General features: G+C 40.3%; 2 protein-coding genes, 2 long non-coding RNA genes and 10 other non-coding genes across 20 annotated transcripts in view; 2 read left to right on the top strand and 12 right to left on the bottom strand.

Annotated features, from left to right (window-relative positions):
* The window catches only part of DARS2 (aspartyl-tRNA synthetase 2, mitochondrial), a 28,291-nt gene extending 25,038 nt beyond the window's left edge, over positions 1-3,253 (top strand). For all 3 annotated transcript variants that reach the window (XM_006063657.4, XM_006063658.4, XM_025285620.2), the window contains 2 exons: positions 1,532-1,607; positions 2,510-3,253. In XM_006063657.4, the coding sequence (XP_006063719.3) occupies positions 1,532-1,607; positions 2,510-2,724 (291 nt within the window). In that variant the 3' untranslated portion in view covers positions 2,725-3,253. The remainder of the gene's footprint in view (positions 1-1,531; positions 1,608-2,509) is intronic.
* Positions 473-2,514, bottom strand: LOC123333664. The gene is made up of 2 exons (XR_006551107.1): positions 977-2,514; positions 473-655 (listed from the first exon to the last, which is right to left on the bottom strand). It is a non-coding gene; the product is annotated as an uncharacterized LOC123333664 (long non-coding RNA).
* Positions 3,254-6,074: 2,821 nt separating the features above from the next.
* On the bottom strand, positions 6,075-8,121 carry LOC123333663. The gene is made up of 6 exons (XR_006551106.2): positions 8,072-8,121; positions 7,768-7,809; positions 7,430-7,485; positions 6,666-6,696; positions 6,450-6,479; positions 6,075-6,271 (listed from the first exon to the last, which is right to left on the bottom strand). It is a non-coding gene; the product is annotated as an uncharacterized LOC123333663 (long non-coding RNA).
* LOC112585309 lies at positions 6,342-6,418 on the bottom strand. Its single transcript, XR_003109783.1, has one exon. It is a non-coding gene; the product is annotated as a small nucleolar RNA SNORD81 (small nucleolar RNA).
* Positions 6,551-6,627, bottom strand: LOC112585314. The gene has a single exon (XR_003109787.1). It is a non-coding gene; the product is annotated as a small nucleolar RNA SNORD47 (small nucleolar RNA).
* On the bottom strand, positions 7,305-7,385 carry LOC112585317. Its single transcript, XR_003109790.1, has one exon. It is a non-coding gene; the product is annotated as a small nucleolar RNA snR60/Z15/Z230/Z193/J17 (small nucleolar RNA).
* On the bottom strand, positions 7,555-7,635 carry LOC112585310. Its single transcript, XR_003109784.1, has one exon. It is a non-coding gene; the product is annotated as a small nucleolar RNA SNORD79 (small nucleolar RNA).
* LOC112585335 lies at positions 7,881-7,945 on the bottom strand. The gene has a single exon (XR_003109808.1). It is a non-coding gene; the product is annotated as a small nucleolar RNA SNORD78 (small nucleolar RNA).
* Positions 8,122-8,187: 66 nt separating the features above from the next.
* Positions 8,188-8,248, bottom strand: LOC112585316. The gene has a single exon (XR_003109789.1). It is a non-coding gene; the product is annotated as a small nucleolar RNA SNORD44 (small nucleolar RNA).
* A 268-nt stretch (positions 8,249-8,516) lies between these two features.
* LOC112585333 lies at positions 8,517-8,585 on the bottom strand. The gene has a single exon (XR_003109806.1). It is a non-coding gene; the product is annotated as a small nucleolar RNA SNORD77 (small nucleolar RNA).
* Positions 8,586-8,879: 294 nt separating this feature from the next.
* On the bottom strand, positions 8,880-8,961 carry LOC112585299. The gene has a single exon (XR_003109773.1). It is a non-coding gene; the product is annotated as a small nucleolar RNA SNORD24 (small nucleolar RNA).
* Positions 8,962-9,120: 159 nt separating this feature from the next.
* LOC112585337 lies at positions 9,121-9,183 on the bottom strand. Its single transcript, XR_003109810.1, has one exon. It is a non-coding gene; the product is annotated as a small nucleolar RNA SNORD75 (small nucleolar RNA).
* A 353-nt stretch (positions 9,184-9,536) lies between these two features.
* On the bottom strand, positions 9,537-9,616 carry LOC112585315. The gene has a single exon (XR_003109788.1). It is a non-coding gene; the product is annotated as a small nucleolar RNA SNORD74 (small nucleolar RNA).
* A 530-nt stretch (positions 9,617-10,146) lies between these two features.
* ZBTB37 (zinc finger and BTB domain containing 37) overlaps positions 10,147-20,887 on the top strand; it is a 28,488-nt gene continuing 17,747 nt past the window's right edge. The window contains exons 1-4 of one of the 5 annotated variants that reach the window (XM_025285612.3): positions 10,147-10,275; positions 10,807-11,005; positions 12,020-12,976; positions 14,640-14,739. In XM_025285612.3, the coding sequence (XP_025141397.1) occupies positions 12,054-12,976; positions 14,640-14,739 (1,023 nt within the window). In that variant the 5' untranslated portion in view covers positions 10,147-10,275; positions 10,807-11,005; positions 12,020-12,053. Of the gene's footprint in view, positions 10,276-10,628; positions 11,006-12,016; positions 12,977-14,639; positions 14,740-14,888; positions 15,019-20,887 lie in introns of those variants that run through there. The other 4 variants (XR_003109408.2, XM_006063661.4, XM_006063662.4 and 1 more) reach the window with 4 other exon arrangements.

Genomic DNA, 20,887 nt, shown 5'->3' with positions numbered 1-20,887 from the left:
AACCCACATGTTCTGTGTTACAAGGCAAATTCTTAACCATTGGACCACCAGGGTAGTTCCCTCACACTTACTTTTTAAATTAAGACCCTTATTCTACTTATTTTAAAGATAAACAGATTAATGAACCTAGCCTAAAGTCACATAGCACAGAAACAAGCAGTGCCAGGATTCAGGCCCAGGCAGGGTTGCTCTTGAACCCAAGCTCCCAACCTCCTAATCACTGCACTGCTCCAAAATGGATGCAGTCTGAAGTGGCTGAAAACTGTGTTTGGGGGGGTGGGAGGGTGCAGTTTTGGCCACACCACAGGGCATGCAAGATCTTAGTTCTGCAACCAGGGATCGAACCCATGCTGCCTACAGTGGAAGTACAGAATCTTAACCACTGGACTACTAGGGAAGTCCTGAAAATATTGATACTGCTAGAGAAAAGGAGAGCGATCTGAAAGAATTTTATGTCACTTAGTATTTGAGGTGGGGTAGATTTTAATGATACTGATGGAGAGTGGGTTAATCAGAATTTTCAGAAGAGTCTGTATAGATGCAAGCCTAAGAATCTGTGGTTTGTTGATGACTCTTCAGGAGGCTAGGATGGATTTCAGGAGGCCCAAGAAATCCTTGGAAATCTTTGATCCAGGAAGTCCAAGAGAGTCTGATCCTAAAAGATCATTTTGTGGAATGGGTTATTTGGGATTGAGGAACTTTGAAAACAGCATTGGAGAACTTAGAACACTCTAGCTTTAAAAACGTTACAAACTCCCTTAACTTTTCTCCTCTTAAGTCAAAACCTCTAACCACTAGTTTCCCACTAGTGGGAAACCACTTCTTTTTTTCTTCATTCCTTTCAAGCTTCTCAAAATGTCAGTGAGAATATATTGCTTGAACTTCTCTTCATACACACTAGTGCCTCTCAGCCCTTCTGCACATTAGAATAGAATCACTGGTAAAGCATTAAAACCAAAACAAGAAAACCACTCACTTTTCCTCAGCAGACCAATTAAAATAAAAAAGCTCTAGATGTGAGATTTGGACATTTGTTCCTTGAAGTCTCCCCGAGTTGATTGTGACCTGTAGTCTGGTTGGGGAACCATTTCAGACACAGCTGCAACATTTCCACAGGCATTGCCCATAAAAGCTATCTTGCCCGTGGTCATCAGATCCAGCAGCCTCTTGTTGGCCCACAAGCTGTCTTATCTTCTGGCAGCATCTGCACTGTTGCCTTCCTGATAACCTTGCCTCTTAGCCCATGTGACAGGACCAGGTCCTCCTCTTCACCCTTTTTCTGAGGCCACATCTCATGTCCTTAATTGGTCTTAACTCTGTCTGCATTATCAGCATAATAGCTGCATTTACTGAGCCCCAGGCATTTCTCTGCATGTTGTAGTACCCCTGATTTGTCATATTCTCTTGCTAAATATAGGCCTCTAAAGGTACTTTTTAAATTCAACTTTTATTTTCCCTTTAGCAACTAATTATATTATTCTGGCACCTAGTGGGCCCTCAGTATGTATTTAAATTATTTTTTGAATTTCAGGAAGATGTGAAATTGCTCTCCCATCTGCTCCAGGCTTTAGATTATGGGGCGCCCCCTCATGGAGGAATTGCCTTAGGTAAACAATCTATCCTTTTTTAAGCCTTGTTTCAGTCCATTGCCTAAGTGTCAAATTTGGGCTCTCAGCTTATGAGGAAGGGTGGGGTTGGGGAAGTGGAGGAGTAAAGAGGGTATGAGGTGAGCCCAAGAGTTCTAAAAGAATTTGGTGTTTTTCATTTTGATATTTTTTTGCCCATGCTATGGGGCTTGTGGGATCTTAGTTCCCAGACCAGGGATTGAACCTGGTCTGAGCAATGAAAACGTGGAGTCCTAACCACTACACCACCAGGCGATTCCCTGATGATATATTTTTTAAAATATATTTAACCAGTTATAAAGATAAAACTTAACTGATCATTTACATTTGAAAATGTTTTTTAATAGAATAAAACCAGACAGTCTTAAGTCAATATTGCTCACTTCCCTGGAGGCTCAGACATGTTCATAGGAGTATGAAAAGTACTGCTCCACAGTATTCAGTTTATATGAAATTAGGAATATGCCAGTGCCTTTCTGATGGCCCTGGTTGCTCACATTGCTAGTTTTTTCAAACAAGAAAAGTGTGAGAGGTTCTAGGCAGCTTACCTAGATTGTAGGCCCCCAACAACAGGGATGTCCTTCTGTGTTTTTCGAGTCCTGTGCACAGTACCTAATTTTTTTCAGCCTTCAGTGAGCACTTGCTAAGGTCTCATTAATTGCTGTGACTATTAATCCCAGTCACATGTGAATATTAGTCCTGAGCACTTTTCTAGAATGAGATAGAAAAGAACCTCACAAACAGAAGTTCCCTAAAAAGGCCAGGGAACTGTGATTAGCTGCAACTTATTAAAGGCTCTTATTTGTTTTATACAACCTTTAAGAAAAACTAAGTCACCCTCAACCTTAGATTATGTTCTCAGTTATCAACTTTGTATTTTACAGGGTTAGACAGACTGATGTGCCTTGTCACTGGAGCACAAAGCATCAGAGATGTCATAGCCTTCCCCAAATCCTTCCGGGGGCACGACCTCATGAGCAATGCCCCAGATTCTATCCCTCCTGAGGAACTGAAGCCATATCACATCCAGGTCTCCTGGCCAACGGATGCAGAAACAGAAAAGAGCTCATCGAATCATCCATGCCGTTCAGAAAGTTGAGCTATTGAATTTTGTCCTTTGTTTCCCCAAGGCTAAAATCAGATCTGGAGTTCGGCCACAGATCTGACTTCAAGTTTTTAGATAGAAGAAATCCAGGCTACATTCTTCATCTCAATGAAGAAACAGATAAAAGGTATCCAGTTTTCATGATAACCTGCAATACTAGCATTATTTGGAACTTTTTAAAAGTTTCTTTTTACCTGGAAAGGTGTGAAAGATGGCTCTTTGTTGGAGTAACATAAAGGCATAGTATTTTCTAATCACATTTTTTATACTTAAATAGTAGACTGTTCCTTAGGACAGAGGTAGTCAAATCACATGTAAAAATGTGGAAAAATTCTTGCTCCATTAGACTGGTCAGTTGATGGAGGGGTCAATGCAACCAGCTTCACCAAAAGAATCCTATAAAATAACCTGGATAATGACATTTATACTATCAATGTAATATAGTGAGAAGCAACATGACATAAAGCAAAAAAAAATCACTGAAATAAAGGTCACATATGTTAATCAGTGCTTTACCCCACAAGTTGTGTAAATCTCTCTTGGCCTCCCTTTCTGCATACATGAAATATAAATGGTACTTTCCCTGAATCTCTCTTCTTGTCAGAATCTTAGGAGATAAATATATGTGGAAGATAATGTGAGTAAATATGCTCTGAAAATCTTTCAGGCATTATTTAAATGAAATATTATCCACCTGGAAACAGAATACTGGTATTTTGTATTAGAATACTACGAAAACTGACATCTGTGGTAAAAAGGAAAACAGTAATCTCACTAATCATTATTGTTTATATTTCTATTTTTTAAAGCAATCAGGAATCCCTGAACAAATTTTCCTCAATTATAACTGAAAATATTAACCTTAAACCAACCTCAAATGTAGAAAACTGGAATTTACTCATTTTTTTACACATTCTGTTGACACAAATAGATTTATAAAACGGGAATAAGGTCTTGATTTTCTTTTCTACTTTACCTTTTGCCTTGACATTCTTTTGATTTACAATTTATAAATACCAAATATTCTTACATTCCAGTCTGTTTTTCTCACATTGCCATAAGCAGTGTGATACAGTAATCATCTGTCCAGGTCTAATTTATGATGTTCAGTAGGCTGTGAAGAGTGTTTATGTCCTTCATGACGCTGTCCAGTCGCTCAGTTGTGTCCAACTCTGAACCCCATGGACTGCAGCACACACATGGACAGGCTTCCCTGTCCATCATCAGCTCCCAGAATTTGCTCAAACTCATGTCCATTGAGTCGTTAATGCCATCCAACTGTGTCATCCTGTCATCCCCTTCTCCTCCCGCCTTTAGCATCAGGGTCTTTTGAGTGAGTGAAAGTGACTCAGTCGTGTCCAACTTTTGGGACCCCATAGACTATAGTCCATGGAATTCTCCAGGCTAGAATACTGGAGTGGGTAGCCTTGCCCTTCTCCAGGGGATCTTCCCAACCCAGGGATCGAACCCAGGTCTCCCACATTGCAGGCGGATTCTTTTCCAGCTGAGCTTATCAGGGAGGTGGAGCTTTTCCCTAGTTTGTCCCTTAACCCTATCTTTTCCCATTTGTGGATGTACTCGAGCCAGAAAAATCCTTGCTGGCAGAAAGGTGTCCAGCTCTGCCTACCCTTTCTCAGTGTAATTTATAGATGCCCTTTGTTAGTTAAGTAAATGCAATTTTACATTTATTTATCCCACAAGTACAATACCTTTCTAAATGTAACTTACAATTCCTTGTTTAGAGCCTAATTCTGACCACAATAATGTCTTTCTGTCCTGAAAATGAGTTTCAAGTGACTCCCTAAATCCAAAGAATTACTGTAGCCTAGACACCACACCCCAAGTCCTCAGAGGTTCATACAATGCCATGTTGCCATCAGTCGTTCAGTCCCGTCAGGGCAAAAAGAGGCTTATGCTAAAACACAGGGGATCATAAATCGGAAATAACACAACCAGGGTTTTGAAGCACACAAGCTAATAAATTGTAAACTATAAGCGAGGTTTCAGTAACTTGGCCCAAAATACCTTTATGTTTGCTTAGGGGTTTTTCTCTCCCACTCCAGTATTCCTGCCTGGAGAATCCAATGGACAGAGGAGCCTGGCGGGCAGTCCATGGAATCTCAAGAGTCGAACACGACTTAGCGACTAAACCACCAACACCAGGGGTTTTTCTCAGTATCTTAGAGCCAACAATGGCTAAGGAAACCCACTCCAGTTTTCTTGCTTGGAAAATCTCATGGATTGAAGAGCATATAACCATGCTTTGCTTACTCCCTGAGGCATGTCTGGGACCCCATGGACTGTCAAGCATGGTCTGTGGGTCTTCTCCAAGCAATAATACTGGAGTGGGTTGCCATTTCCTTCCCCAGGGGATCTTCACAACCCAGGGATCAAACTCTATCTCCCAATTGCAAGGGCATTCTTTCCTCTCTCGGCCACCAGGGAAGAGCCTTCTGGACATTGGATAATTGCTTTACAATATATTGTTTTCTGCATCATGAATATCTTTATGCCCAGAATATCTTAAAGCTAATTCAAACTGTCATGGTTTAGAATATTCCAAGAAATAAACATGTTCAAACTGGAAGTTTCAAAATCCTCGTAGGACCTACTGTAATACTATATGCACTTAGTCCTGTCCAACTTTGTGACCCCATGGGCCACAGCACACCTGGCAATACTGGAGCTGGCTGCCATTTCTTTCTCCAAGGTATCTTCCCAACTCGGGGATTGAATCTGAGGGTCTATAGTGGACCCCTAGTGCTAGGTAATGAGACTTGAGGCTTCCCTGGTGGCTCAGCCAGTAAAGAATGTGCATGTAATATAGGATACTCAGGTTCACCATCCTGGTCCAGGTTTGATCCCTGGGTCAACAGTGATCAACCAGTATGGCCAAAAAAAAATACTGTCAACCTTTTACAGGAGTAAATCCCAAACTGCTGAGCTTTCTAATATTAACTGAATTTTTGGCTCTTTTAGCTAGTGGGAACTTAAATGTTTTGGCAACCAACCAAGACTTAAAACCCCAACTTAATGTTGCTACACACCTGAGTGCCAAATTATAAAGCTTAAATTTGATTAGCAGGTACTTACACTTTTGGATGCTGCCAGAGCTAATGGTTTCCTTGGTAATTTAGGAATTAGCAACTCACTGGCTAATTTTCTCATTAACTTGAACCACACTCACCCCCAACATCTGCAAAACCAGTATCCATTTTCTAAAGAGAAGGATGTTACAACTGCAGTATTTACCTTCAAGATCTCAAAAAACATGCCATGGGATCTTCCTGATTACGAGTGTCCCATTTTCCTACCTACACCTTATGAAATTAAAATGAGCATACTTCAGAATGATTTATAAACATTTATTAAAATAGAAAGCTAGAGAATTTCCTGGGGTCCAATGGTTAGTGCTGAGCTTCCACTGCAGCAGTCACAGGTCTGATCCCTTGTCAGGAAGCTAGGTTCCCAAAAGCTGTGCAGAGCAGCAGCCAATTAACAGTTGTTTGCTCTTCTATCCCATGTGCATCCATCGGGCTGCCTGTAAGAAGAGAGAAGCCATTTTCAGTCCCCTTTCCATGTTTCAATTCTAATACCATTTGGGATACACACAGAATATCAGATCTTTGAACATCATCAAGGCATCAGTGAGAGAGTTCAAGTTGGGCTGAGATCATCACATATTCTTAAACAAAACAGTAGTTATTTTCAAGGCTCACCTGTTATGTCTGACTGGTATCATAAATGCCCTGAAAAGACACAACCATATGTTAAATCACAGTAAACTAAAAAAAAAATGTGTGATACTTGTTGCTAAAGTAACCTCAGAATCAAAATGGAACGGTTTTTTGGTTGATATCATTCTATTCATTTGGCAGAATCATCACATCACTGGTTACCTTATAACTCATCAAAAATACCAGAAAATAACTTACCTTGAAATCTTCAGGACAACAAAACATCTGCCTGATTAAAAATGAACAATAAAGACTTTCATTTACAACATGGCCTTGTATATACGATGCCATTAAAATCTTCATTTAAAAATTTGCCCTTTCTCCCATTTTAACATTTTTCAAAAAAAATTCTAGGTCAGTGAGTCTGTCCTGGGCAAAGTGAATCTTTCTCATGATACATTTGGCCAAACCCAGAATATACAACACCTTGACTTAACTCCAGTGTAAGTCAATATGTAGTGTGCAAGCTCAGCTGTGATCACACGGACTGTAGCCCTAGATTCAGAATCTGACGTGCCAATCTCATGCTAGATGTTGATAGTGAGACGAGGATGCTACCTAGGAAGTTACTGTTCCATTTTGCTGTGAACCTGAGCTGCTCTAAAAAGTTACTATCAAACATCAGCTAAGTAACTACTCATTCTGGTGTTGTCTACAGTTATGACATGGAAATTTCCTCCGTTTTAGCCCGTCTTATCAAAATGTTAACTCCTAATCCTGAAATTAACTATATAGGATATTTACATTATACTTATCCAAATCCTGAACATTTCAGTGAGACAAGGACTAATTCGACTAATTTCCACTTTCAAGGGTATAAAACAGAATTGTTGCAGCCAGATACATCAGATAGGAGCGAAAGACAGTATTTGCTCATCACTGTTAGTCTGCTGAACTATGTTTTCATCATTGTATCGGCTTTAAATCACAAAACACAAAAACCAAATTTGAGACTTCCATACCTTTGGTTGGAACTCCTGGTTCCTTGCATTGAAGTAGTCACTACCTCTCTTCACACCTGCAGAATTAAATTACTTTTAAAATAAGTAGTAATAGATTTCAAAATACTATTGATACTGATTCAAGATACTGTTTCAGTTTTTAAAAACTTCATTCTTTTTCAGAGAGATTCCCATCTGTTTTATTATAAAAATCATCACTAACAGTACCTTGCTTAGTAATTAGGCAAGATTGATTTGTCCAACATCAGAGAACACTATCAAAGGTCAACTACTTGGACCAGCACATTTCAGAAACAATGTAAGCCCAAATGCCAGTAGTCAGTGTTTTCGTGTCTTACCCCAAAGAAGTCATCCATAGAAAAAAACATGTAGCCATCATCCTGTAAGGAAAAAGACCTTTTCATTAAAACGTCAATCTTTTTGTTAAATTTTCAAGTGTTTTGTCAAAGGGTTCTTCAGAGTTAGACTTGTCAACATGCTAATTTCAGGTCAGACATTTGCTCAACATCATTGCAAAAACCCTCTCCAACCTTTTCATACCATGCTCAACATGCAATTACAAACCAGGCAGATTAGCTTGGTAGTTAAACATTCAACTTCATCAGCAGTCTCTGTAACAATGTTTTTGCCATTAATACTCACCAAAAAGGCCAACTGCTTTTGACAGGTCAAGGACTCAAGTTCACCTAAGAAATAAAAGAGCGGTTTTCTAATAGCCAAAGATAAATTTTCTCCCCACAAATTTTTAAAATGCCTGAAATCAGATAGAGCTAATTAAGACCTTCATATTCAGTCAGCATTTGCTTATCATCACACAGGCTATTTTTAAGAAAGGACAAGGACCTGGCTTTTATTTAATGCTTTCAGTACACTTTTCAAACATTTCAAGGTAGGACTGCTTTCTGTGCATTTGAAGGCAGCCCTAAAGTCATTAGTGGCATTCTGTCGTGTTTGCCCAGTCACTAGTTCACTGGAAATTTTACTTACCTCTTCAACTTCCAGTCAAGTCTGCTTAATGGCTACAAACAAAGAGAAACCAGATTAGTAGTAGTAGTTTACATCTACTATCAGCAAGTTTTACTAAATCAGATACATCAGATAAAATGGTTTCTCTTTCATGATTCATATCTGTTGAACTATGCAACCATCACAGTATCTGTTTCTTCAGATTCCCCCTAGTATTCATTATAATAAAAGAACGCAAAGATTAACATTTGAAAAGGGAGAAGTTCCTAATATAAGCACCAGTATCCGCCTGGCACTCACTAGTCCCTTTTTGAAAAAAAAAAAAAAAAATCATAGTAGTAGGTAAACATGGATTATAATTAAAAAATGGTTTCTCACCTGTCTGCTCATAGATACAGCATCAAGCTTGTGCTTTAAGACCTGGGAAGAAAGTTTCATGTCAAGGTAGGTGCAATCTCTGCGCTCTCTGAACAGCCATTTCGTGTGCCTCAGTTAGAATAATGGTGGTAATAATTCTCGTCATCCTCACAGTCAAGAGTAGCAAATAAACTCTCATCATTGTGGCACATTCAGTGGACTTTCAACCTAACTTTCCCTTGCGAGAGAATTGCAGTAACTCACCACAGCAGTAGTTGTCATCCTTCTGGTACACAACTAGAAAACAGACAAAGAATATCCAATGAAACATACCGTGGTGCTAAGCTAATCATTGCCTCAAGTATTTAAGCCTCAGAATAGAAATTTTCAGAAATCCCTTCTGTCCACTACTCTGTAAACCATCACAGGCTTAAAGATCACGTCTAAGATTTCACGCTTCCCACCGTATTCAGCAGTTTCTTACCTGCCCACCAGAAGCCATCAAAATCCACACTGGAATCATGCCTGCCGCGGTTCCTAAGAAAAGGTGAGGAATTTTAAAAATGTATTTTGCTCTAAGTTTACGTCACTTACATATCATGTACACAAATCGTTTACACATCCATAACTGCATGAGAACCCCTCAAAATTAAGGTTAGACGATGACAAAATGGTGCAATGCGAAACGCCGCCATTTAAAGAACCACGTGGCCTTCCCGAGAACAGGAGACCGAAGAAGGTTCATTCCCAGGTATTAACAAAGACCCATTCGGTGAGTCGGGTTACGCCGCCATCAGAGCCGTTGGCATTCATCAACAATCTCAGATGTCCCTACCAACACAGGCTTCATCAGAGGCAGAGAACGAGCTGCGGTTTTTCCCGCAGTTAGGCCCTATAATGAACAGAGTATAAACTAGATCCTCCCCGCACTCAACTCGCAATCCTCCACCATCTCATCTTGAGAGAGCCCTGCGAAGGCCTGCCAGTGGCCTAGGCATACCAGCCAACTCAAGGATACTCAAACTGCTAAGGTCTAGAGGACTCAGACTAAGTACTTACTTAGCAGCATAGAACAACCGAGAGGAACAGCCGGTTCGCAGCCACGAAAGACCAAGATGGCGACCAGGCGCCTGTATATAAGTATTCTGCGCCATGACGTCATGACGCACGCTCTCTGCCAGAGACGGCTTCAGCCCTTCCCCCCCGCCTCAGTCTCCTCCTCTTCTATCCGCACCCCCGTCCAGTCCTCCAAGCCCGCCCCTCGGCCCCGCCTCACCTCGACGTTGTGGGCGGGGATAGAGTTGCCCACGTGATGCAGGATTCCCGCCCTCCTGCAGACTGAGGAGGAGGGGAAGAGAGGGGAGGGGGCGCGAGGGACGGAAAGCGCTGGGGGAGGGGGAAGGGGGGCGGTATAAGGGTGAGTGATTTCCTTCCGGCACGTCGCCCGCTCCGGGGGAGGGGGTGGGGGGTTTCACTTCCGGGACGGTGTTCCGGCCCATTCCGGCCCATTTCCACCCCCGGAGGTAGGTGCTGCTCTTTGACTGGGCTCGGGCCCCACACGGTAGTCCCGCTGCCCTGCACTGGGGCCGCCTCGCCCGGTCTCCGCCGCAGCCTACCCCTGGGGCGCTCAGCCACTTCCTTCCACCCCGCCTCAAGGAACCCGGAGACCTTCCACCCTCTTGGCCCCGGGCCGCGTCGAGCTGCGGGACCCGCCCCCTCGTGGGCCCCTCCCTCAGGACCCCGGGATGGGCGGCCCCCTCCCCCACGGCAGCCCGACACACCCAGATACACACACCCACCTCTGGGCAGCTCCCCGCCCGCTTACGCCTGCCGCCTGGACCGGGTCCCGGGGCGCCGCCCCCTTCCCGGTCCTCTACCCTCACCTGATTGCTCGCTCCCGATCCGCTCGCCTTCCTCTGCTCTTCGCCCCCGCACCTCAGTGACATTTCGCCCCTTTGCCTGTTCTCCGTTCCCCACGCTTCCCACCGGGGACTAAAGCCACTTGAATACCGGAGTGGCCAACCCCATGCCGTTCCCGATTCTCCCTCTTGCAGCTCTCACCCCTCCAGTGCCGACGGTAGAAAAAGACCTTACTCCAGGGGCTTCCTCCTCACTGGGGAATTGCCGGAAAGAACAAACAAAAAAAAGGCGCTGGTGTAGGCTCCAAAATAAACATCTGAATTCATGATGGCATCGACAGAGGCTCTTATTGGATTAAAAGTTTCAAAACAAACAAAAACGCTTTGGAAAAAGGTCAGATTGACTAAAGTTGGTTCTTGAATGCAGTGTATACATACACTTCCCTATTGACTGATAAGTGTGTTGTAATTTCGGGCAATACTGTGAGCTTGTCAGGATAACTTACTGAACTTTCAGATCTTAGGTAACTACGTGTGCTCAAGTCAGTGTCTTTCTAATGGGATTTATACAAACTACTCTCAACCGGTGAAGATTATTGGATGCAGTTACAGGCTTACTGGTTTAGATGTTTTTTAAAAAATCTTTTAAAGTAAAAATATTGGCCATACTTGGTAAATGCCGTTTTTCACCAGCTTTGGGCAACTAAACTTTAGAATCAAAGTATCATTACCACCCTGAAAATTCCAACTTTGGATTTAGATAGAGGCAGCTTTATCTACCCATTCCTAATTCTGAGGGTGAACTTCTTCAAGTAATCTAAATTTTCATGCTGACAAAACTTGGAGTTTTTCCTAGAGTCTCCCTCCAAGTGCTAAACCCAAAGTCTTTTTGTGTGGGCTCTGACTCTTCAGCTTAGAAATAATGGTTTATGTGGGATATTGGTCACTTTGTAAAATAGCAAACGTTAATTCATGGCAGCAAGTAGTAAAATGTTCAGAGGGGTATTTGATCTCCCACCTGTGTATAATTAAATTTATTCAGAAAGCTCCTTCCTTATATTGTATGCAAATACGTTATGATCAACATTTAGAAAGTAAAAATTGTCACACTGGTTTTTTTAACCCCCTCTATTCTGTTGAACTTCAGTTTTGATGTTACATAATTTGTTAATAAGGAAAGTGTGGGCATAACTTGAATTTATAGAAGTCTAACAATCTTTTTTGGTTGTAATGGTATCTTGCTTTGAAACCTAACCTACTAAACCTGTTGATATTTCTTTTCCATATTTAAACATAAGGAAGGTATCTTAATCTACTTGGAGATTTTGAAATTTCTCTGAATAATATTTTAAAATAGGTTTGAATTGCAAATAATTACTGATGAGGGTTCGGTTTTCTCTCGCAGCAGGGTTGAATGCCTGCCTACACCCTCAGGCACGACCATGGAGAAAAGTGGGAACATACAACTGGAGATCCCTGACTTCAGCAACTCTGTCCTGAGCCATCTGAACCAGCTGCGCATGCAGGGCCGTCTCTGTGACATCGTGGTCAACGTGCAAGGACAAGCTTTTCGGGCTCACAAAGTGGTCCTGGCTGCCAGCTCCCCCTATTTCCGGGATCATATGTCCTTGAATGAGATGAGTACTGTCTCCATATCAGTCATCAAGAACCCTACTGTTTTTGAACAGCTCCTTTCTTTTTGTTACACGGGGCGGATATGCCTGCAACTGGCGGATATCATCAGCTACCTGACCGCTGCCAGTTTTCTGCAGATGCAGCACATTATAGACAAATGTACCCAGATCCTGGAGGGCATTCATTTCAAAATTAACGTGGCTGAGGTTGAAGCCGAATTAAGTCAAACGAGGACCAAGCATGCAGAGGGACCTCCGGAGTCTCACAGAGTTACACCAAATCTAAACCGCTCCCTCAGCCCCCGACATAATACCCCCAAGGGAAACCGGCGAGGTCAGGTGAGTGCTGTCCTGGATATCCGGGAGCTCAGTCCTCCCGAGGAGTCCACCAGCCCGCAGATTATTGAACAGAGTTCTGATATAGAGAGCCGGGAACCCATTCTTCGAATCAACCGAGCAGGACAGTGGTACGTGGAGACAGGGGTAGCAGACCGAGGAGCCCGGAGTGACGATGAAGTTAGAGTCCTGGGAGCAGTACACATCAAAACGGAAAATCTAGAGGAGTGGCTTGGGCCTGAGAATCAGCCTTCCGGAGAAGATGGGAGTAGTGCAGAGGAAGTCACGGCCATGGTGATTGACACCACAGGCCATGGTTCTGTAGGACAGGAAAATTATGCTTTAGGATCTTCAGGAGCCAAGGTGGCTAGGCCAACAAGCAGTGAGATTGACAGGTAAGTTGTTTTGTTTGCCCATCTAGTGGCTTACTGTGTAGACATAGCTAAAGCAGGCCCTCTGTGTGACACAAAGAGCATCTTCTTCCTTACTTGATGTTCTTCATCAAAATAAGTTCATGTTGGGGAAACTGAAAGTGTGCCAAAAGACTTGCATTCTAATTTTTTTAAAGCAGGAAGCTCCTACTCCTGAAGTGTTCACAGTGTTGTGAGAACTCTGGTAAAGTTAGACACTTCATGAATCAGAATAGTATCTGCAGTCACACTAGGATCAGTAATTGCCAGGGCCTCTTCAGAATTCAGGAAGAGAGCTGATCATCAGCTGTGAATCTGACAGCATTGCCCTTCCTTGGTATGGTCTCACACAGGCAGGTGGCCTCTGGGAGTCTCACTTTCCTTTGTAGCAGTTTACCTTTCTTTGCCTCCCCTGCTACCAAATTTGAGGAAGTATGGTACGAGCAGTGATGGTTCTTTTTAGTGTAATCACAGTAATTCCAAAGAAAAGCTTTTTGAGTGTTTTTCATCCCTTTTTTTCACTTGTCATTTGACTGTATCTTTTCCATTTCTTTCATTGATGACAGCTGCACCATAAACCTGAGTTTCTTTTTTTCACCAGCGCTCCTAGGCGCTATGCCTTACTTTTCTCTTTCTAATACATTGCGATTGTTTCTTTTGAGGGGAAATAACAATAATTTTAATCTAAGTTGAAAGAAAGTCTTAAAGAGAAAAGTATTACCAACTTAGATTGGTAATATTCTTTTCCTTTCTTAAAAGTTTAAAATTGAGTGAATGAACAGTGGTAACTAAAGAAGCTGTTCCTTTGGTTTGCATCTGGTCTTGAGAGAGAAATGTGTCATAAATTCGGAGAGTATTTTCTGTATCTACTTCAGTTGGTTTGAGTATTTTCCTTCTGTCCTTAATAGTTAAAATACTCTTGAGCCTAATACTTACTGTCACCTGTAGGAGCATTGTTGTCCCCCTGTTAGAACTGTATCAGGAACTAAATAGCTTTAAAGGCAAAGGTTTTTGATCTCCACGGTCTGTATCTGAAATATATAGCAAATTATCATGGGACTTGGGGAAAGGATTAACCAAAAACCTAAAATTTACATAGAAGAAACAAAAGACCTAGTTTTAATTTATTCCTTTCTAGTTTTCTAGTACTTAACATAAGGATAGAAGCTTATATTTAGCCTTAGCTTCACCAGATCATATGGTCTATCAGCTATGTCATTTTTTATTTCTTAAAAATTTAGTAGGGCAAACTTGTCTTATTTCATGCCAGCGTGCTAAGTCGCTTCAGTCGTGTCCAACTCTGTGTGACCCCATGGACTGTAGCCAGCCTCCTCTGTCAGTGGGATTCTCCAGGCAAGAATGCTGGAGTGGGTTGCCATGCAATCCTGCAGGGGTCTTCCTGACCTAGGGATCAAACCTGTGTATCTTATGTGTCCTGCATTGGCAAGCAGGTTCTTTACCACTGGCGCCACCTGAGAAGCCTTCTTATTGCATATGATTCTATATTGACTCCATGAAAGGACTTCTTAGAAATCTGTTGTTCGATTTGTTCCCCCTTCCTAGACTATAAAGGAGGCAGACATCAGCAGTTTTTAAGCTCCTCCACACTACTTTCCTGTTAGTCCCCTTTTTGCTCCTCTTCCAACAGATTTAGCCCCTCCGGCAGTGTTGTTCCCTTGACGGAGAGACACAGAGCCAGAAGTGAGTCTCCTGGGAGAATGGATGAACCTAAGCAACCCACTTCCCAGGTATGTAGTGGATTTGAGATTGCTGCGGTGGTTGAAGAAATTGCCACTGTGTGTGAACATAGTATAATGAATAAGAAAGGAAAGATGTTTTGTTAAATAAATGCTGCATTTGATTACTTTTCTCTTTATTTTTGCTTGTGAGCATGCAGGAAATGCACTTTTGGTGTCAGCAGAGTTTGGGAAGTAGAAAAGGATAAGATTGTGGAACTCTTTGCTGATTATAGGAGCCAGTCTGTAGTCCTAAGAGTAATAAAAATAACCTCTGAAAACTTCATGCAGGTAATTTAGGACCTGGGATGGAGAAAGTTTGATTTTGTACATATGTGGTTATAAGACTACATATTTACTAGTTTATATGTATTATGTATTTGTAAACAAATTGCTTATGCCTTTTATATCCTGCTTGCTTTTTAGTATGTTTGTATCCTTTCATCTGTTTTCTTCCTAAATGTCTTGTTAGACTAAAATGTTTGAGAGAGGATAGAAATGATGTCTTTAATTTGTGACTCCTTAGCAAATAGTATAAGTATGTAGTTGGTTGATATTTTTGTTCATATTTTCTCACAGGTGTCTATCATTGAAGATTGGTTTTTAAAAAGTTGGTGAACTCACCAAGTAGAGCACAATAAATTATAAACACTGTGGCCCTTTAAAAGGAAACACTGGTAGATTAAGATTGCATAGCTAATTTTTTATCTTCTGCACAATACTGATAGTATCTTTTTAAATTTTTATCTAAACCATTGGATGTTTATTATGTATATAGTGTAGTAACAGCAGCAAGACATTATTATCAACTGTATCTATGTGTATATTATCATGCTGTTTGGTACCAGAAAAGGAATTGTAATCATTAAAGAATTTTTTAGTTTTAGTAAGGTGTCATAAAAAGTGTTTATGAACTTGAAGGAAAAGTAAATTTACTCATATTATTAGGGCTCTTTTTCTCCTCATCTCTCCAATAGAATGTGATGATTATGTGACCAAAACTATTGTAAAAATAAATAACAGCAGTGAGACCAACCGTACAATTTAATGTGGGCATAAGACAAACTAACAAATACACAAAACACATACAGATAAGACTATATAGACTTAATGGTGTTGTGGGAATAGGAGTGCTTAAAATGCAGTTATAGGAATCAGTGTCTGCTTAAGGGAAGTGTTACTCGGGAGAGTTTAAGTGTGGTTTTTAAAGTAACTAGAAAGAGATAATTTATTCCATATGTGAATAGGATAGGAGTAAAACTTGGAATTCTACAAGGGTATTTACCAGACTGAAACAGAAGGTACAGGCTGTAAAGAAATAGAAGATAAGTAGTATTGTTTGGAATTGATATTAAGAGACGAGTTTAATATATGCCTTGACATGCATGAAAGTTTATTATGATGAGTCTACTCACCGGTTATTGTTTTCTCACCACAGAGAACCAAAACAGGACATGACTTACATTATACTAAGAACAAATTTTGATAGGTTTGAAGAGCTACTTGATTATAAGAGTGATTTGACTGGAAAAGACTATTTATTAAGGGCACTCCTTTATTCTAAACATTCTGTGTTTTTCCTTTTTCTTTCACAGGAAGGTTAAAATACTTGGCCTGATTTTCTAAGTCATTTATAATCTTTCAAACCTGGCTTTTCCTACCATTCATCAGCATTAACCATCCCAAACAGACAGATTCTATGCCTCAGAACCATATCAAACTTCTGTCTCTGCCTCTTGAGTCAGGGATACTCACCCAGGCATCTGGGTCCACACAAGGCCCGACTCTTAGTTCCATCTGTCCTGACTGTCCCCTTTGATCTCCCCTTCTTAAACCACTATAGCATTTACACGTGGCAACGTGTAATTTTTTCCTAATTCTCTACTGACTCGTATAAATGATTCTTTTCTGATTTACATTAATTTGTCTCCTAAATTGAAATCTCCTTGATAGCAAAGCCCACATTTTCTGATCTTCTTAGTATCTCATGTTGTCTTATCAAGTGCCACTAAATGGGAGTCATTTTACCTCTAAGTAGTTCTGAATAGCTAAAATTACTGAAAAGGGGCCCAATAAAGAGACAGCTACTAAATTAAGTCCTCAGTTTTAGAGATCATTAAATAAAATTAAGAACTAATCAGATGATTTTTTAATTCCCTTCAGTTCTTCGAGTCTGTTGGGATTGTGGACAGCTATGAAGCCCTTGTCAAGAATCTAGACGGGTATTTATTTTAGAAAATATGGAAAGCATCCATTTATATGGAATTTATTCATTGTATGGAATAATTCATTTAGAAAACAGTTCTTGAACACCAGCTACATATCAGGGACTGTCAGGTTCTAGCATATTCAGCAATGTAGGATTGTCCCTGTGTGTAAAGAGTTTACAGTCTACTAGGGAATTGCCAAGTGGGAAAAGTGAAATTATCCACTTTTTTTTAGTATAAATTTATTTATTTTACTTGGAGGCTAATTACTTTACAGTATTGTATTGGTTCTGCCGTACATCAACATGAATCCGCCATGGGTATACACGTGTCCCCCTTCCTGAACCCCCCTCCCACCTCCCTCCCTGTACCATCCCTCTGGGTCATCCCAGTGCACCAGCCCCAAGCATCCTGTATCATGCATCGAACCTGGACTGGCGATTCGTTTCATATATAATATTATACATGTTTCAGTGCCATTCTCCCAAATCATCCCACCCTCTCCCTCTCCCACAGAGTCCAAAAGACTGTTCTATACATCTGTGTCTCTTTTGCTGTCTCGCATACAGGGTTATCGTTACCATCTTTCTAAAATTCCATATATATGCGTTAGTATACTGTATTGGTGTTTTTCTTTCTCTTTTATGTCACTCTGTATAATAGGCTCCAGTTTCATCCACCTCATTAAAACTCCACTTTTTATTTATTCATCTATTTATGGCTGCACTGGGTGTTCATCATTGTGCTTGGGCTTTCTCTAGTTGCGACAAGCATGGCTCCTTGCTAGTTGCAGTGCTCGGGCCTCTCACTGCAGTAGCTTCTCTCATTGCAGAGTCTGGGCTCTAGGGCGCTCGGGCTTCAGTAGTCGCAGCCTGTGGGCTCAGTAGTTGTGGCATGAGGGCTTAGTTGCTCCAAGGCATGTGGAATCTTCCCAAACCAGGATCAAATGTGTGTCCCATGCAGGCAGGCAGATTCTTAACCCCTGGACCACCAGGGAAGCCTGATCCAGCTCTTTGTGATAGAGACAACCAGGTGGCAGCCGTTTTTGTCCTTGCTTCTTTTTAGAGTTCAAAGGAATAAAACTACCAAAGAGACATTGTTTCCTATGACAAGGACCAATCTACATTTTATGCTCATTTATTTGCTCTTTTATTGCAACTTTATTGCAGTGATTTTTAGGTGAAGTTGATCATAATGTGTGAGTTTTCTGATTATGGTTCATGATAGATAACTAGAATAAATTTACTTTCTTTTTGTGGACAGTACTGCTATGACACTATTTTCCTTAAAGTTAGGCCTTTATTTTTTAGGGAATTGGTATCCTCAAGATTATGAATATTATTAGCAATTTTTGTAATGTTTAATAATAGCTAACATTGAGTTATGCTAAGCACTTTATTAATTCATTCAGTGCTCATAGCATCTGCTCAAGGTAGATGCTATTATTATATTCATTTTACAAATGGAGAGGCTGATGCACAGAGTACTTAAATAACTTGTTCAAAATCAAATGATAAGTAGGATGGAGATTTGTTGTTTGCTTGTTCCTTTTTGGGGGATGGGGCTGCGCTGGGCCTTCGTTGTGGTGCATGGACTTCCCTCCCTGTGGTGTGGTGGCTCTAGAGTGTGCAGGACCAGTAGGTGAAGCGTGCAGGCTTAGTTGCAGGATGTGAGATCTTACTTCACTGACCAGGGATCGAACCTGGGTCCCCTGCACTGGAAGCATGGAGTCTTATCCACTGGACCACCAGGGAAGTTCCCAGATTTAAACCCAGGTTCCAGCATTCTTAAATTGCTGTAAAGTATAACCAGAGGCTTTCAGGGACATCTCAAGGTATACTGTTATCATATTTGATTCTCATAAGAATATAATAGAATTGGCAAAACATACACTAACTTTATTTTATGGATGAGGAAACTAAGCCTCAGAGAAGTTGTTCTGTACTTTGTCAGTGCTCATCCAGGACCTTTTATTGGGATAATCCCTCATTCTTTATGTGAGTTCAGTTTTGATTATCCAGTGAATTAGAGCAGAAATGTTACATGAAATAAATCAGAATCATCTAAAGCCTTACCAGTCCATGCTTTTCTTTACATACTGCTTCCCAAACCCGCTGAGAAGTGCCTCTTTTTTGTTGGAAATACTGAAGAGCACTATTGGCTAACAAATGTGAAAGGAGATAAAATGCATTTTTAGAAGTTCAAGAAAAGGATGTAAGATTAATTGCTAGATTCATCTTTCTCCAGTTAATCCAGAGTCAGCTTTCACATATTCTCCTCTTTGCATTGGTACTTTGCCTCTGCTAGATATATGTGTTTCCCTCCTACATACTTTAAGTGCTTATATATATTTGTGTATATGTATATAATTTTTGTTCAAAATATTATACATAAAACATACATGTGTTATATACATACACACACACACACAATGACTTCAGAAGTCATCAGGATAAATCAGAAATTTATGAGTGGTGATATTTTAATACAGAATTTTGAATGCAAAGCTTTTAAATGCAAGGTTTTTCAATTATTCATTCAAAAGAATATAGTATTTCCTTTCCCTTCTAGCTTTCAGATAGGAGGAAGACTTGTTTATTTCACATATTAAATACTTTAACTATTTAGATTATGTTCAGATTAGGTAAAACAAAATTAAGATTTTACTTGGTATTAAGGAATTACTGGGAAGTTTTTAGGTGTGATAGTGGTATTTTAATTACATTAAGAAGAAAAGAATCCTTATCTCTTAAAAATACATACTAGAATATTTACATATGAAATTATGCCTGAGATTTCTTCAAAAAATAATGTGAAAAAGACAAATAGGTGAAGGTAAAGAAAAAACAAAATTGCATGGGTTGAAATTGTTGGGTGATGAGGATTCAATATACTGTTGTGTCTAAAACTTAATAAAAAGTTTTAAACTATATTTATTTTCTCTTTAATTAAAAAAAAAAATTAGGGACTTCCCTAGTGGTCCATTAGTTAAGAGTCTGCCTGCTAATGCAGGGGACATGGGTTCGATTCCTGGTCCCTGAAGATCCCACATGCCATGGAGAGACTCAGCCTGTGTGCCACAACTACTAAAGCCCATATGCCTAGAACCTGGACACCACAATGAAGAGCAGCCACTGCTCGCCACAACTAGAAAAAGCCTGCATGCAGCAGTGAAGACCCAGCACAGCCATAAGTAAATAAGTGAGATTTAAAAATTAAATCAGAAAAGGAAAGCATTTATTTTTCAATAATGTAAAGGCTTAGTTATCTAAGTAGCAACAGCAGAGGTTTAATGCTTTTACAGTAATTGCTTTTTTTGAATGTCTTAAGTAATTCACAATGCAAGAAATGTAACTAGGTAGGGAGATACTTTATAAACTAAGAGCGATTAGAGTGAACTAGCAAAACCATTAGGAATATGTATTCCCTTTCTCTTTGTTTTGTCTGTTTTTTGTTCAGTTTTATCTTTCTGTTCAGAAGGCAAAGTCAGAAATCAGGTCTTGTACTTCTTTCTCTGTGGCACCTGTCATTGTATTTGGTAGACAATAGCCAGTTGCTAAATACTTACTGGATATCAAATTGTGAAGAGGTTATAGGAAGGAATAACTAAGTTAGTGAATTTATATCTCAGCCTAGTTTCCCAGTTCTTTTGCTAATTTTCTCTGAGGTCACTTAAACTTTGATCAGTCTTTAGAATAAAGAAAATATGTTGATGTGGTACTAAAATATTTTGGGATAAAAAGGAATACTGTCACCTACAAGTTATATACATTTTTATAAAGCTAGTTACTGCTGGGTTAAATTTTGGTATTAATGATAATGCCAAAAATATGATTTATAATGTGCTTGCCATAGTGTATTCTGTACTGTCAGATATAATAGCCATTAGCCGTGTCATGTGGCTATTTAAATTTTAATTAATTGAAAGCATTTAAAATGAAAAATTCAGTTCC

Source organism: Bubalus bubalis, chromosome 5 (assembly GCF_019923935.1).
Source record: "Bubalus bubalis isolate 160015118507 breed Murrah chromosome 5, NDDB_SH_1, whole genome shotgun sequence".
Taxonomy (NCBI): domain Eukaryota; kingdom Metazoa; phylum Chordata; class Mammalia; order Artiodactyla; family Bovidae; genus Bubalus; species Bubalus bubalis.
The sequence above is the reverse complement of the archived record's forward strand: the minus strand, read 5'-3'. Positions and strand labels throughout refer to the sequence as shown.